We start from the raw sequence: 16262 nt of genomic DNA, 5'->3' as shown, positions 1-16262 counted from the left end.
GGGGAAAATTGTTGTTTTCAAACAGGTTTCTTTAAAAACACTCCATCCATTTGTTACTGGTCGGGCCTTACAGATTGCCCCACCCCAAACAGTGTCTCGGGCCACATGCGGGGAACACCCTGAATGGATGGCCTTTCCATCACAGGCCTCACACAAAGGGAATTTATAGTATCAAATTAACTTATGCTACATGTGTTTGGATTGTTGGGGAACCCGGATCACCCGGAAAACACCCACTCAGACGCAAGGAGAACATACAAACTCCTCACAGGAAGGTTTTCTGGCTCAGCTGGGACTCCAACCATGGACCTTCATTTCGTGAGGCGACAGTACATGGTGCTTTGTTTGCCACAAATTACATTTACATTGTTGGCTTTTAAACAACATCATGCAAAAAGAGAAGAGTGAACGTGTAAAAGTGAAACAGACATTGAGAGAATCTCACCCCTGTGACATCCATGACCTTGATTGCAGCAAGCTGGCCAGTCTTGACATGACGTCCCTGAAGAGAGGAAGATAAGAGCGAAGAAATATTATTCAAGAGTATCATACAAACATCATACTAGCATTATAGAACATGTGGTCATGAGATCTATCTGTAGCAGAAGAACAGGTGGACGTAAGCCTCCCTGGCATGCGGCATCATTACGTAACAGCATAGAAAGACACACACACACACACACACACACCTCCTAGAATGATTGAAACAGACCCAAAAACCTGTGTGAATGATCTCGGGCTCTTGGCTGTACCATTTTGTTTTTTGTGAATGTGTGTGTGTGTGTGTTACGGTGCCACCAGATGACAACTCTGTTTGGGTTGGACGGATCTCCAAAAGCGTTATGCAACCGAAGGAATGTGGAAATGGAAATCACTGTCCTGGGTCTCCCTCAATTCCCTCCTGTTTACCTGTCAAGTTCCTCACTTCCCCCGAGCTCAATTTTATTTCAGAACCAGAAACGAGAGAAACAGACGCTGCGGATGCAGATCATCTGTGCGCTCAGCAGGTCCCGTGTTTCAGGACAATAACGGGAGATGCGGCAGCAGATCGGAGCAGAAGTGCGTTCATCTGAACGGCAGAATCACCCAGTGTGTGCTCTTCAGAATGAATTATGCACACTTCATCTCCTCACCCAACACGCTCCCACTGCTTTGATTCGAGCAGAAGAGATGTTTCAGAGAGAGAAGAAGGAGACCGAAAAAAGGTGGAAAGAGAAAAGGACATGATGAAAGAGTCCCATCAGTGCTCATTACCAACTTCCACTGCTACTGGAAAGTATTAACAAGATATTAAACATATTATTAAACACAGAGATGTGTAAGAACCATGAAGTTCAAGTAGGGCTCACATAATTTGATCCAATTTTGAGCATCTAATAACTATTTTGGGCACCTCATATCTAATTTTTACTAGTGGTCAACCAAATATATCGACCAAAATGCCAATGTTTGTCTTTTATTATTGGCATCACCTGATTCGTGTTGGAAGCAAACTCCATCATATTATTAAATATTAATTTATAGCAGCAGGTTTTATTTCCTGTAATGGGGGTGTAATGCTATTTCATGCATACTGAGTTTTTTACACTGTTAAAGAGTTGGATTCCCATGCTAAACATGGACCAAGTTTCAAAAATTAAGTTGTACATTTGAAGGAGTATTTTTGTTCCCAAAATACTCCTTCCGGTTTGTCACAAGTTTTCTCAAGACGTTAGATGGAGCGGAATTTCCTTATATGGGTCCTGAGGGCACTTCTCCCGGAAGAGCGCGCGCTCCCGTATAGCAGAGCACTGAGAGCACAACAGACGTTCACTGATCAGAGCGAGAGCGTCGCGAAAAGTCACAAAAGGAGTGTGTTTTTGGTTGCCAGGGCAAGACAACCCTGCACAGATTACCAAAAAAAAAAAAACAGCATTAAGGGACCAGTGGATGGAGTTTATTTTTACAGAGCATCAACGGAGTTGTGCAAGTGTTTGCGTTTGTTCCCTGCATTTCGAAGATGCTTGTTTTACAAACAAGGCCCAGTTTGACGACGGATTTGCGTATCGTTTATTTCTTAAGGATGATGCAATCCCAATGAAAAAGGGTCACGATCGTGTGTTGGAACCTCAGGCGGTGAGTAAAACTGCTTCAAATATCTCTGCCTCCTTGTTAGTGCGTCCGCCTCCCATGCCAGAGACCCGGGTTCGAGCCCCGCTCGGAGCGAGTTGTTGCTGCTGCTCTTGTTAAGTTTCAGCCTCGGGATCTGATTCTGGATCATAAATAAACGACTGAATCTGACTGTTAGCCATGGTTTGTTTTGGATGATGGTTTTTCCCTCACGGTAATGTCACAGTTTCCACATGCTCTCAACACAAAAGCCTACTCGCGCTCGTGATTCTTTAGCTCCGCCCACACGTCACGCCTCTAGCCGGTCCTGTTTTTCCGGGAAAAATCAGTACAGACTATCTTTCTCTTATGAATATAATAAAACTAAAGACTTTTCGGAGTTATGAAGGATGCAGTACTACTCTATAGGTACTCAAGATTAACAGGATATTGAGTGAAAACGAGCATTTCACCCCCCCCCCCTTTAAATATAATTTATACCTGCTTTACATCAGCCCTCCAGCTCAAAGACAGAGGTTCCCAAACCTTTCTTGTCAGATAAATCCTTTGGACATAAAATATTTACTTATCGTACCCCAAGATTAATAAAAAAAGTTAATATTTCAATAATTTAACAAAAATGAAAAGCTGTATACTTTTGTCCACAAAAAAGTAGGAAATTATGCAAACTGCAAAAAAAAAAAAAAAATGCATGTTAAACAGTGGAGCCACTCTGAAAACAAAGCATTACAAGCTGTACCTGTGAATTTCAGCTTTATTTTGACATCGTGCATTGCTATTTTTTTTTTATTTTAATGTTACATTCGATTTAGCTAATTATTAGCTATTCATCATCAATTCACAAACACCATGCAGTTCCCTCATAGATCTTGTTTGAGAAACCAAAACGATACCGGCATCGGCCATAAATCCAAATCCACAATAATTGTTTTATTATTTTGAAGAATCTGTCAGTGGTTCTTGCCATGCTATGTGCTGTGGTGGCTATGCAGTTTCCAAGGTGGTCTAAGTGAATTTACAAGGGTGTTCTGAGTGGTTGCTTTCGGTCACTTTATATGGGTTGGTAGTTTTGACGCTTGAACCGGAAAAACATGCTGACTGGTTAAAAATGTTTGCTAATTTGAATACATCTGACAGAACACATGAGCAAATCATCATCATCATAATACATCCAAGTAATCGTAATAAAGTATGCTGGCATATAAGTGAATCAGATGTGTGAATGTGATGAATGTGTGCATGTGTGATAGATTTGTTCCCTACATTTCCACGTCTCTCCTGATGAGGAGATTCGCAGGGCAGACTGCTAACTGGAAAAACCATCTGGCACCTTGACAGAGATTAACTGAAAAGTTCTGGAGCGTTGACGTATAAGAGAAGACTGTCCCCAATTGCCATAAGCCATGAAAAAAGCAAGTAAAAAGTGCAGACTGTGCAGTATTAATGATAAATATTACTATACTCACAATGGAAAAAACTAAGATTTAAAAATGTAATAAAATGTACTTTTTAAATTTAAACTTTTTTTGTTTTTAAATATGCATATGAAAAACATTCTCAAACATTTTTTTCTGTTAAGTCCCTTATAATAATTTAGGTAATGAATACAGAAGGAGATATTAAAAATGGAAATGAATGATTAAGTTGAGTGCTATGCATCATGGGATACAGTATCCCATAAAGTGCACTCTGCTACAAAACCATTTCACGATTTCAACATTACATGATTTCAACAAAGCTTTGTCGTAGTCATCATCTTCACTAAACAGATAAGCACACTATGCAGTCACAGAGCCCTTCTAATCTAGACTGGCAGCTGAAATGCATACGGAGTTCTGTTCCCATTATATCTGAAATGACTGTAAATGGCTATCGGAGAGCTTGCAGTAGTAATGCATTGTAACTGTAGCCGCAAAATGCAGTAAGGAAGACTGTGTGGTTGCTGTGTGGTTTCATCATCACGGCTGCTATTGGTTATACTCAACTCTCCAATCATGAGAAAATAAGACCGCATCTGCTGGAGGGAAGGGAAACCAAACAACGGTGAAGACAGACGCATATAAATATATATATGTCTTTGTAGAAGTCATGAAAACGGAACAGTTATTATCTCACAATCAGGATCAGGAAGTCATTTGTCACTGCAAGCCTGGTGTATGTTTGTACCGCTTAACGGTAGACACAGGGTGCCAGTGCGAGAAAAAAAAAAAGTGCACAACACACCACTTCCTCCTCTGTAGCCTAGCAACAAGTCTGGAAGGCGGAGGAGGTTTGTGATTTTCACACTCTTTTACAGACAGCTCCTCTTGTTCCTGAGACATGTGACCTAGGGTGACCCTCTCAGCTCAGTCTCTGAGAGAGCTTTGGAGGGGCCAGAATCTCTTTACTCATCTTCCATTCAGAGAACAGCCTTCAAAAGACCACATCCCCTGCAGTCACTTATGGAATGCAGGAAGTTGGGGTTTTATTTAGAACCTCGTTGTGGAAACTTCCTTATTTAACTAATATATATATCACTTTAGTTTCAGAACTTAAATGTACAGTACCAAAGTACTAAGCCGATTTTGCGCGAACTATTTCCCAGTACCATTTATAGGGTTGCATTTGCACCGAACACGTGTACTATGACGTGACGTGAGCCATGCCGACAACATTGTTAACGTTGTTGAACGTTGTACTCAAATGACAAAGAAGAACAACGTTAACAACAGGAGGATGGAGGACGCTGAGATCGGAGCTGTGTTTTTGTTGTGTCTCGCGGGTTTCACAATAATGGACATGGAATGTCGACATACACAAAGCGACTGAAAGAACAGAAAGGAGGATTAAAAATCTCCAACGATAACTAGCAGTGCTGAATTTATTTATATTGATATTATATAATGTATTTATTGCTGTTCATCATACTTACGAAATAAGTTGATACAATGTTAACGTTTTAGAATGCGTCTGGCCAATAAGTGTCTACTTACGTCATGGTTAGTATTAGACCCTGCTCCAGAGTAGGAGCTAATTCGGTTCTCGAAAATGGCAGTCTGGTATTAAAACCGCACCTAGATTCTGCGTTGCGAAAATGCCCAAAAGTGTGTAGTTCCACAATAAGTTCTGGTACTATGAAAAGGTTCCTGCTATGCCAAAGGCCCTATTTATAGTTTGGTTATTCTGTTATGTGTCTTTTGTCATTTAGCCATTGTTTTGTCTATATAGTTTTTATAATTTAGTTATGTATTTTTTGTAGTTTTAGTTATTTTAGTAAGTTAAACTAACTTACAACTAGCTGAAATAAAAGTTAACTTAAAATCATGCTTATTTCATTTCAAGTAACAATTAATTTTTTTATTTTTTGGTTTTAACCTAAATCTAAATTGTGCCATTAATAACTCACCCTCATGTCGTTCCAAACCTGTGAGACCTCCATTTATCTTCAGAACACAGTTTAAGATATTTTAGATTTAGTCCGAGAGCTCTCTGTCCCTCCATTGAAGCTGTGTGAACGGTCTACTGTCCATGTCCAGAAAGGTAAGAAAAACATCATCAAAGTAGTCCATGTGACATCAGAGGGGCAGTTAGAATTTTTTAAGGCATCGAAAATACATTTTGGTCCAAAAATAGCAAAAACTACGACTTTACTCAGCATTGTCTTCTCTTCCGTGTCTCAGTTTGTGATAAGCAGTTGGTAATCATTTTGAACCAGTTCACCAAATCAAACTGAATCGTTTTAAACTGTTTGCGTCTCCAATATGCATTAATCCACAAATGACTTAAGCTGTTAACTTTTTTAATGTGGCTGACACTTCCTCTGAGTTACAACAAACCAATATCCCGGAGTAATGCATGCACTCAAACAGTACACTGACTGAACTGCTGTGAAGAGAGAACTGAAGATGAACACCGAGCCGAGCCAGATCTGGCAAAAGTTGTATAATATTTCAGCCTGAAACAGTGTTCAACAAAATCGCACAGAATCCTGGGGTCTTGAGTCAGATCTCAAAAATGCAATGCTCAAAGGCCAAAAATGTCTGTCTGAATGTGTGTGGCTGTAGTGATGGTGCTTTAAAGGGGATGAAACACTGCTGTTATATATATATATATATATATATATATATATATATATATATATATATATATATATATATATATATATATATATATATATATATATATATATATATATATATATATATATATATATGAGAGAGAGAGAGAGAAAGAGAGAAAGAGAGGGAGAATTCTCAAACTTGTTTACTCACACACCTAACAAACAAACACATAATTTTTCTCAGGTATAATTCAAGTACAGGAAGTTACATGACAGAATTCCAAATCACAGAACAAGAAAAATCTGTCAAAATGTACACATTATCCAGTTTATTCCATGGAAAACAAAAGGAGATATTTACAACAGGGTGTCTCAGCTACATTACAAATGCCTATGACTGTGAAGCAAAATCATTAAATAATACACCTGTCATACGGACCAATATTGATCGTTTACAGAAGCGTGAACATTTTTCAAAAGTCTCCCTTTTTTTTTTTGTTCTACAAAAAGTCAGACTGATGTGGACTGAGTAAATGACAATTAAATTTTTTTGTGAACTACTGTATCCATTTATAATTTAATGTTAAGAGTTGGTTGAAACAGTCATGCTTTCCTAAAATATTTAAAAGTGCCTGAAAAGAAAACTCACAAGCTTTGATAAAAGTGCCTACATTACTATCTTTCTCCTTCATAGCACATTTCTCTCAAAAGCAGTGTCATGTGAGTGGGAGAGGAGCGGTCCCAACGCAGCACATCCTGACCCAGAACCTATTTCTTCTAATACGGGGCATGTTTTAATGGCTTTCTGGATCTCCAAAGATGAAAGCTGTGTGGGATTTTCTGCAGGGACTCAGAGCAAATCAAACTCCTGAATTTCCTTGAAGTCAGCATGAAATGAAATTTCACCAAATATATTTTCTAAATGCATGTTATAGATCTTTTTGTGAACAATTTATTTGTGCAATTTATTTGCTTAATTTTCGTTGAAAAAGTTGTAACCTACGACTTTTGGACTAATTAAACTGGCTTGCAGCAAAGCAGGAGTCCGAGAATTCACAGAATGAAGCAGAAGACATCTTTTTAACAAGACTGACTCCAAAACAAAAAAAAAGGTTTTGCTACGGACCAGCACATTTTATCTTTTACGCAACTTACTTTTAACTTGAAATTAACTTTGGTTAGCGCTGTTGATTTAGCCAACTAATGCAGCACTAATAGAGGCCTGAGACTTCTGATGACCTTTTCTGTAGTATTTTGCATTGTTTAGTAATTGAAAAATGTGCTTTGTTTATTAACATTAAGTCGATACAGTAAAATACGTTTTTAAAATTCATTGTAGTTAAAAACACCTAATAAAAAGAAGTCTTACATTCACAGAGGCTGCATTTATTTGATCAAAATACAGTAAAAACAATAATATTGTCGAATATTACTACAATTAAAAATAAGTGTTTTATTAAAATAAAATTTCAAAATGTACTTTATTCCTGTGATGGCAAAGCTGACACGATCATTCAGAAATCATTTTAATAACATTCATGCTAATTTGATGCTCAAGAAACATTTATTTTCATCAATGTTGAAAACATGTTAGCTGCTTAATATTTTTGTGGAAACTCTGATACGTTGTTTTTTTCAGGATTCTTTTATAATGGGTGACTTAATGGAATAAAAATGAAAGAAATGCGTCATCAATAATCAATGTTCATTCTCTGAGACAGACAAAGCAAAACAATTATCTGAAATGACATTACAAATCCACTCGTTGACTGAATAGATAACAGATGAATACAAAAGTTGCATTCCACTTAGCCCACATATTTCATAGATAAATAGTGACTAATGATTACACATTAACAAGAAAACAAATAAGAGGAATTATATATATATGAAAGAACTCATAATGAAGCAACTGAAATCAAAGTCTGCATGTTATCTCATACCAAAAGTCAGGAAAAAAGCCACTGGTGTCAACAGAAAAACTATTCATCAATACATAAAAACCATGATTCATAATTTCCTTGCCTCTATTATTTCGTTCACACTAATTCAGTCAATCATGGCTGATTGCGACCTGAATGCAGCTTCACCAAAGCCACCAGAATGTCATCGACAAAATGGTTCAAAAACTGCTCAGCTTCCATATGATATTAAATGAATGCCTGCTGTTTTAAATAATATCAGAATTCTGAAAGATGTCAGGCGCTTGTGCTTTAGAAAAACTCCTACACGTAAATGAGCAAGTGTGTTTTATATTCATTTTTATATATATATTTGAACTGATTAGCCCACGCAAATCCGGTGCACAAACACAACAGACTGTTCTCACCAACAGACACAGAAATGTACTTTTACAATGTAAAATAAAAACTAAATGTTGCAACCTGCTACTTGTTTAACCAAACCTTGATACCAATAGGCAGGACAAAGGGAATGTCTGGAAAATATGTTTGCAAGGAAATCATGACTATTAGTATTGCTCACACTTGCTCATTCTATTGCGAAGCGTTAAACTTCGGTGAGTAACTCATCCTGCTCAGTTTGTTATGGATTCAAATGGTTTTGCTTGTTAGGTAAAAATCTGTGTAGTGCAGGATGAGTAATCAATATTTTTGTCTCCAGGAGAAAAGGATTAGACATTCAAAATACCTTTATCAGCAAACAGAGCAGGGTAGATTGCTTAAAATTGTAGTCCATTACTGAATCCAAATTACATGACAAAAATTGTAGTTAGTAACGTAATCCATTACATTACACATTTTCGGTAATGTAATCAGACTAATTTAGGGCGGCAACAAATTATTATTTTGATAATTGATTAATCTAAAATTTATTACAATGATTAATCGACTAATCGTCGATTATTTCACCAGATAATCACTAGATTATTATTCTGCTTTTACAATTAGTTAAAATACTGAGTTCTAACTAATAAATAAAAAAGTTATTACCAGCTTTGAAGTGAATGCTGGTTCACTTCAAATATTTTTTGTTGTTGACTCAGTCAATAATGTCGACTTTCGATTTCAAAATAATCAAAAATAAAACATTCAAAAAAATGTAATTTATTTGTTTACCTGCATGTCATGCAAGCATTTTAAAAAAGAAAATTTAAAAGTTTAAGGAAGAATCAATAAATCATGAAGAATTTATTGCTTGTGTGTAAATTTATGTAATCATGTTATAAATAAAAACTAGTCCGATTACGAGTATTAAAAATGTAATATACTCTAATTATGAGTACTTGATTTTTAGGCTCTAATTATGTAATCCAGATCGCCTGAAATCAGTAACTACAAAGCTCTGTCAGCTAAAAGTATCAGTGTTTATGAGTAAAATAGCATATAAATGGCATTTAAGCTAACATACATGTCACAAAACCAGTTAAAGAACACTATTCTATAACAACTCGGACTGCAATCAGAAAACATTGTAAAGAGTGGAGAAATTCTTGGTTATGGTATGAGCACACAAGTCAGTGATAAGAAATGACAAGTCAATAATAAGAAGTGACAGCACAGTTATGCACCGATTCAGCTGACAAATTATCAAATTCCACTGTCGCACATGATTTTTCAGCTATCTCCCTTCTTCACACCGTTTCTATTTCATTCTCATTAACACATGCTAACTATACACGAAGGGTGCCCGTTTGATTAAAAGAGTTCATCTTTTGCTGTGATGCATCAGTCTCATTTTCCATAAAAAGGAGATAAACTCTATCACAACATTCTCATGATGTGAGACTGAGGGAAACAAAATCTAGCACCTTATAAGACATGACCCCTCCATACACCTTCACAAGTGTGCGACACCTCAGGATCACACCTCCTACTGGTTTTATCAGTATACTGACTGCACCTGCACAGAGACCTTTATACCAAACCCAAATACTTCTGCAAACTGCGGCTTTTTCTGAGGACTTTAAAGCGACAATCACAACCACATCCTCTTTCACTTCTTAATTTGTCTAATAATTCTGTATGTATGTACAATACATTCTTACTCAAATGTTAAAAGGTTAGTTCATCCAGAATTGAAATATCTAACATCATTTACTCATTCTCCTAATATCTCATACCTGTATGACTTCAGGGGAACACAACAGGAGCTGTCGGGTAGAATATTCTACTATAAAGTTTGGGGTTGGTGTTTGTTTTTCCAAGAAACTGAAAATTGTATTCAGCAAGGATGCATTGAATTTATTCAAGTCGACAAAAAAAAAAAAGTCATTTTGAACTTCCTTTTGATAAAAAAATTAATAAATTTGAGCACCAAATCAGCATATTAGAATGATTTCTAAAAGATTATACTGTATGACCCTGAAGACTGGAGTAATGATGCTGAAAATTCAGCTTTGCCATCAAAAGAATACACATTATATTAAAATAGAAAATAGTCATTTAAAAAAGAAATCTAATTGACTCTTAACTTTTGAACAGTAGCACTCAAACACAGTCAAGCCCTGCAATACATCGGAAGTCTTCTGAAGAAATATTATTGCTTAAAGAGTGAAATATCTACTGAAAATGACTCAGCCATCAAAATGTTAAACCATATTTGAATAAATCCAGATGCAACTGAAATGTCACAGGTGCAGTAGTGGGGATGGCACAATTTGAATTAACTTGAATTTCTTTCTGTTAACTATCATATGACTTACGACATATGAAATGGGGATTTTAAATTTAGCATACAAGTTGTATGGACTAGTTTTACAGTGCTTATTTGTCAATTTAAGGAGGATTATTTTTTTTGTACAGAAAAGAGCGGTATAATATTGTACCATTTCCTCGTTTCTCACAGAAAAAAATTGTCATATGGTTTCGGAATGACATGAGGATGAGTAAATGGCATTAAATGACAGGATTTTCATTATTTTTTTGGTGGGAACTAATTTTTTTAACATATTGCATGATGACGGGCGTTTAGACTGACAGACTGTTTAACTGCTCCTGCATCTCCGCTCGTGGCTTCAGTCTCCAAGCGTCATATCTGACACTTTGATTGGTGATCTCTACATTTAAATAGATAAAGAGCTCAATAATATCCTCCTCGTGGCAGCGCACACAGTCTGATCTGGGCTTTGGCTTCGGTCCAGAGACAGCATTTATTAAAAACCTTTACAACTGCACAACCTCAGCATGATGGCTGTCAAATGCAGCTTTTACTCGATATACTCGATATGTCCCACCCTCGCTTCCTGTTTCATTTGAAATTACGTCACCACATTGAATAACACTGCCTGTTTCAAGGCACTTCAGGAGACCTTGTAATATGTTTTCAACTGAAAAATCTGACTCACACACACCAGTTTCTAAACAGGAAACGGAAGAGGACGAATGATCTTTCAGATAAATGAGTCTTGACACGTCTGAACATACCACACGTATAACGCAAGAGCTGCTGAGACACTAACAGGTAAGTGCACATCTTTCAGGAAAGGAGAGGGGATAAACATTGAAGCAAACAGCCGAGGGAAATGTTTCTAAAACTGAACTGGATAGACCCAACCAATCATGCATTTGACTTATCGTAGACCATCATTTACCTTATATACTTGTCCGTAGGTCCCATTTCCCACAAGCTCCACCAGCTCGAATATGCCAGCAGGGTCCTGAGGGGAGAAAATAATAGAAGAAGAGATTAGCTTGCATTATCCTGTCATTGAACATCAAGGAGAACCAAACATATACTGTATACACTGAGGTCATCATAAAAGCTGACACTGCAGTTATTAGACCTAACAAAGCGTGTAAATTAAAGTTAAATCTGTTTGCACACTGAACATTAAACCCTATTAGGGTATCCAGTGAGCCAAAGCCAGAAAATTAATTTTGAAACAAACACTGAGGCTAAATAAGGTCCTATATCCTGCAAATTAAAACAACCGAACAAATCATGTTCGTTATTTTCATAATCAGTTCACGGTGTACTATTACACCGAAAACTCTGCCTTACTGGATGCAATCATGTCTGACGTTGAAATTATGAAAGATATTTTTAGCACAAGAATCAATAATATCTACCTGGCTGTGCAGTTTCTATTTAAAAGTGCCTGCAAACCACATTATGTGTTGGTGGGAATATAAGTCCAGCAAGCCTGAAATCAGATCACGCTTACTTGTCATTTTCATTGAATAAAACTAAAGCAGTTTCCAGAAATGTCAGAGTCCAATTCAGCTCCAACAAGCATGATGCTCGTGAAAATAAGCACGACCAATAAATAATGCAATACACCTGGAACAATAAGCAAGACATGTTGCCATGGTAATCCGACAATAGCTGCCAATTCATGTCGCCAGAGGGGTAATTTATGAAATATGGTTCAGTGAATTCACAAAAACAAACATAATGGCTTAAAACGAAACAAGGAATGAAGCTGGTGGAAAATTAAGGATGGATTCAGGTTTATTTAGGTGAATATAAATTTACTGAATGAGATGTTCAGAAAAAACAAGGTGTGCGTAACTAAAAATACAGTGGTGATACTATGAGTTTTGGATATTACCATAATTGGTATCTTGGAAAAGGTGTAATTTTTTTCTTTATAGACGGCCCTGTCTTGAAGTGCACCTACACTCTTCAAATCAGCATATTAGAATGATTCCTGAAGGATCATGTGACACTGAAGACGAGTTATAATACTGAAAATCCAGCTTTGTCATAACAGGAATGAATTTCATTTTAAAATAGAAAACAGTTATTCTAAATTATGATACTTCACAATATTACTGTTTTGACTATTTTTGATCAAATGATGCCCTATTAAGCATTTTCTTTCAAAACATTATAAACATTACCAACCCCAAACATTTGAACAGTAGTGTATGAAGTACTATTTGATTACTTTGGATATGCTCGAAAAAATCATTTTCACATTTGAAAACTGAACCGAATTGAATTTAGTATTTATATTGTTTTCCAGAAACAATATCTAATAGCGTGACACCCCCCTAAAGTACTTTTTGGAATTATTTCTTCACTTATATCTGCAGACTCAAGAATCAAAATAAACCAACTGACAAATACATTATAAATTGCAGCCAGAAGGAAGTATGCTGCCTTGGAACAGCCGGAAACAAACATGAGTTCACAGTAAATTAAAGTGAAATCACACAAGAGTCAGTTATAGTCAGCACAGATTCTTTAAACCAAGCGTGACTTAACACCCAGCCAGACAGTCAGCGTGGGAAGAAATAGGTCAGCACAGCACTCGGTGTTCGGACAGAGACCTTACTCTCAACGTCACCGCTGCCGGCTGTGAGTGGAAACCCCATCAATCTCTAGGCTGCTAAGAGACCCGACGGAACATGAGCTTCCCTAAATTACACACCTGCACCATCACCATACCAGCAGGAACATCATCTTCCTGTGAAGGTTTTTTTTTTTTTTTTAACACTCACGTATCTATCTTACATAACTCATGCATGTGCCTGAACCTGCATGACACTTTGTTCCTGAAATAAGAGTGTGAAAACCTACAGTTCTTTATAGAGAAACACACTAGAGAAAGGAACGGTGTACAGTATATAGCCATGCTTAACATCTATTTCAGGAATGCTTTGAGACGTTTGCCCTCTCCAACAGAATGTTTTGTCTGCAAAACACACTCCTACAGATGGACAGGCATGGGGAAAAACTGTCGACCTGACCAAAATGAGACCACCACATTCTGCGTACGAATGTAAAGATAAGAAGATCCTTAAAGTGCTGCATGTTTCTCCAGGCATTCAGCAGCTTTAAATGATACACCATTACTTCAACGGTTCAACGGTTACAGGAAATTAACACAATGAGTCAGACTATTTTTCAAGCAAGTTCACATTTCTCATGTAGAGACACCTCAGGCATCGGGCTAACATTGACGGAGTACACCAGCCGTCCACATCAGTGCAAATGAAGCACCCCCGGCATTTTTATTTTTATTTTTTTAAATCCTCAATAAGCTAAGCTATGAACCAAAGCAGACAACTTTGAGATGATTCACAATATTGATGATGATTCTCAAAAAGAAAAAAAAGAAAAAAAGAAAACAAACAACTAAAAATATGAGAAAGGGACAATAATATATCTGAATAAAACACAAATTATATTTTAAAAATACAATATATTTGAAGTTTTATAATATATATTCTTTATTAGTTTAATATAAAACAAAATATGTCATATTTTAATGTTTTTGAAAGAATGCAGCTTACCAAATTTGATCATATAGTCAATAAGTAAAAAATACAATTTTTCAAAAATATGCAAAAATACAGTAAAAACTCCTAAAATGTTATAAAAAAAATTATTACTTATCACAGGTAGGATGCAAATGATATTATACTGCTTCATGACTTCTACTGGAGCGTACATCATTTATTAACATTGGAGTTCATAGAAGGTCTCTCTCAAAAGGTTTAAGTGTTATTTTTAAAAAGGAATTCCCTATGGTTAAAAGGAATAGGAATTTACTAGGATTTGCACTCTATTTCTGGGTATAAACTCACATGTGTGAGATACAGTACATGAATTACAGTGTCTAAGAATTTAACCAACAAGATATTATGAGGAAATAGATTCTACACAAATGCAGACATGAGGGCTTGGCTCATGCACTGCGGGCGTGCAGTTTTGTTCTATATGCTTCATGTGAATTCTTCCATTACTGTCACAATAACGGTTATTCAACCAAGTTCAAATGCTATTAAATCAGTATTTAGGTTATTCAAATAGATTCTATAAGCACAAATATTTTAACTCGGTTAGCTACTTTTTAAACTGTTGCTCTGCCATAAAAGTTGTACTCTACTGAAGTGATGAATGTTAAACTTTTAATTAGAAGTTCTGTTTTTGTTTTTTGGGATTTGTATGAACGTAATGAAACTAAAAAATAACAGGCCAAAAAAAAAAAATCACTCATTATTAAATATAAACTAGAACAAAGCCCTGAACCGAAAATCTTTAGTATTAGTGCAGAGTCGATGTAAGCTGAACTAAACTAATCTGAGCTCTCCAATGGAGAAGTTGCATGTAAACAAACCTCTATAAGTGTAGAACCATGTGACCGAGCTGTTTGTATTAGAAAACGCTCTTAAAAGGATCTTCTGAAAGACCATTGGATGTTAGAGCATGTTTAGACATGCCATGTTGAATGACAGCATTGCAGCTCTGCACAGCCAAGAACAGAAGGCCCAATAAACAATAAAATACCTGAGAAGGGACCATTGACCGGGGCAATGCAGTAATCCAACACTAGTGATTACATTTCTTGTTAATCACCACACAATTAATCACCAGCTGTAAGAAAAGCCAGCCTTAAAGGAATAGTTCAGCCAAGTCATCATTTCCTCACTCTCATCTCTTTCCAAAACCGTATTCCTTTCTTTTATTACATTAAACTATATAATGAAAGATCAGGGCTCAAAAAAAGACCATAGTTGTCAATGAAGCTATGCACTATCAAGTCACAAACATCAGCGTTTTGAGAGGAAGAAAGTGAACTTCAAGGCAAGGCAGGGCAGGTTTATTTATATAGCACATTTCATACACAATGGTAATTCAAAGAGCTTTACATAAAAGAGAATCTGACAAAAAAAAAAAAAAAAAACAATGAAAAAAATTTTTTTTAAGTGAACTTTCAAGTCAATATTCAATGGAAATTTGATGATGCCAAATGCTTTTCAATGTCACATGACCAAGTGAGGCCAAGAGCAAATGAGATGGGAGTAGGGCTGCACAATATTGGGGAAAAAAATGACATTGTGATATTTTTTTTTCTGCGATATATATTGCGATATGAAATCTAATCAAATTTTTTCTTACAAACAAAAATGGGGTGAGCACACATACATCCTCATTTTAAATGATTTAAACATCAGAGTATTATTTAAATTAGAGTAAATTATTTGTTTGTAACTTTAGGATATGGTTTGAATTGTTAACATATTAACTAACATGAACTTACCACGAGCAATACTTATATTACTATATTTATTCATCTTTGTTTATCTTAGTTTAATAAAAACAGCTGTTCATTGTTTGGTAATGTTACTTCACAGTGCATTAACTATGTTAACAAATACTGTACAACTTTTGATTTCAACAATGAAGGCTATAGCCTAAATGC

At 36.1% G+C, this 16262-nt stretch overlaps 1 protein-coding gene across 13 annotated transcripts in view; it reads right to left on the bottom strand.

Annotated features, from left to right (window-relative positions):
- Nucleotides 1–16262, bottom strand: part of LOC127946009 (TRAF2 and NCK-interacting protein kinase) — a 50552-nt gene that overhangs the window by 29659 nt on the left and 4631 nt on the right. For all 13 annotated transcript variants that reach the window (XM_052542279.1, XM_052542286.1, XM_052542277.1 and 10 more), the window contains exons 2-3: nucleotides 11700–11765; nucleotides 446–502 (exon numbers count right to left, since the gene is read on the bottom strand). In XM_052542279.1, the coding sequence (XP_052398239.1) occupies nucleotides 446–502; nucleotides 11700–11765 (123 nt within the window). The remainder of the gene's footprint in view (nucleotides 1–445; nucleotides 503–11699; nucleotides 11766–16262) is intronic.

The sequence above is a fragment of the Carassius gibelio genome, chromosome A24 (assembly GCF_023724105.1).
Source record: "Carassius gibelio isolate Cgi1373 ecotype wild population from Czech Republic chromosome A24, carGib1.2-hapl.c, whole genome shotgun sequence".
Lineage (NCBI taxonomy): Eukaryota > Metazoa > Chordata > Actinopteri > Cypriniformes > Cyprinidae > Carassius > Carassius gibelio.
The sequence above is the reverse complement of the archived record's forward strand: the minus strand, read 5'-3'. Positions and strand labels throughout refer to the sequence as shown.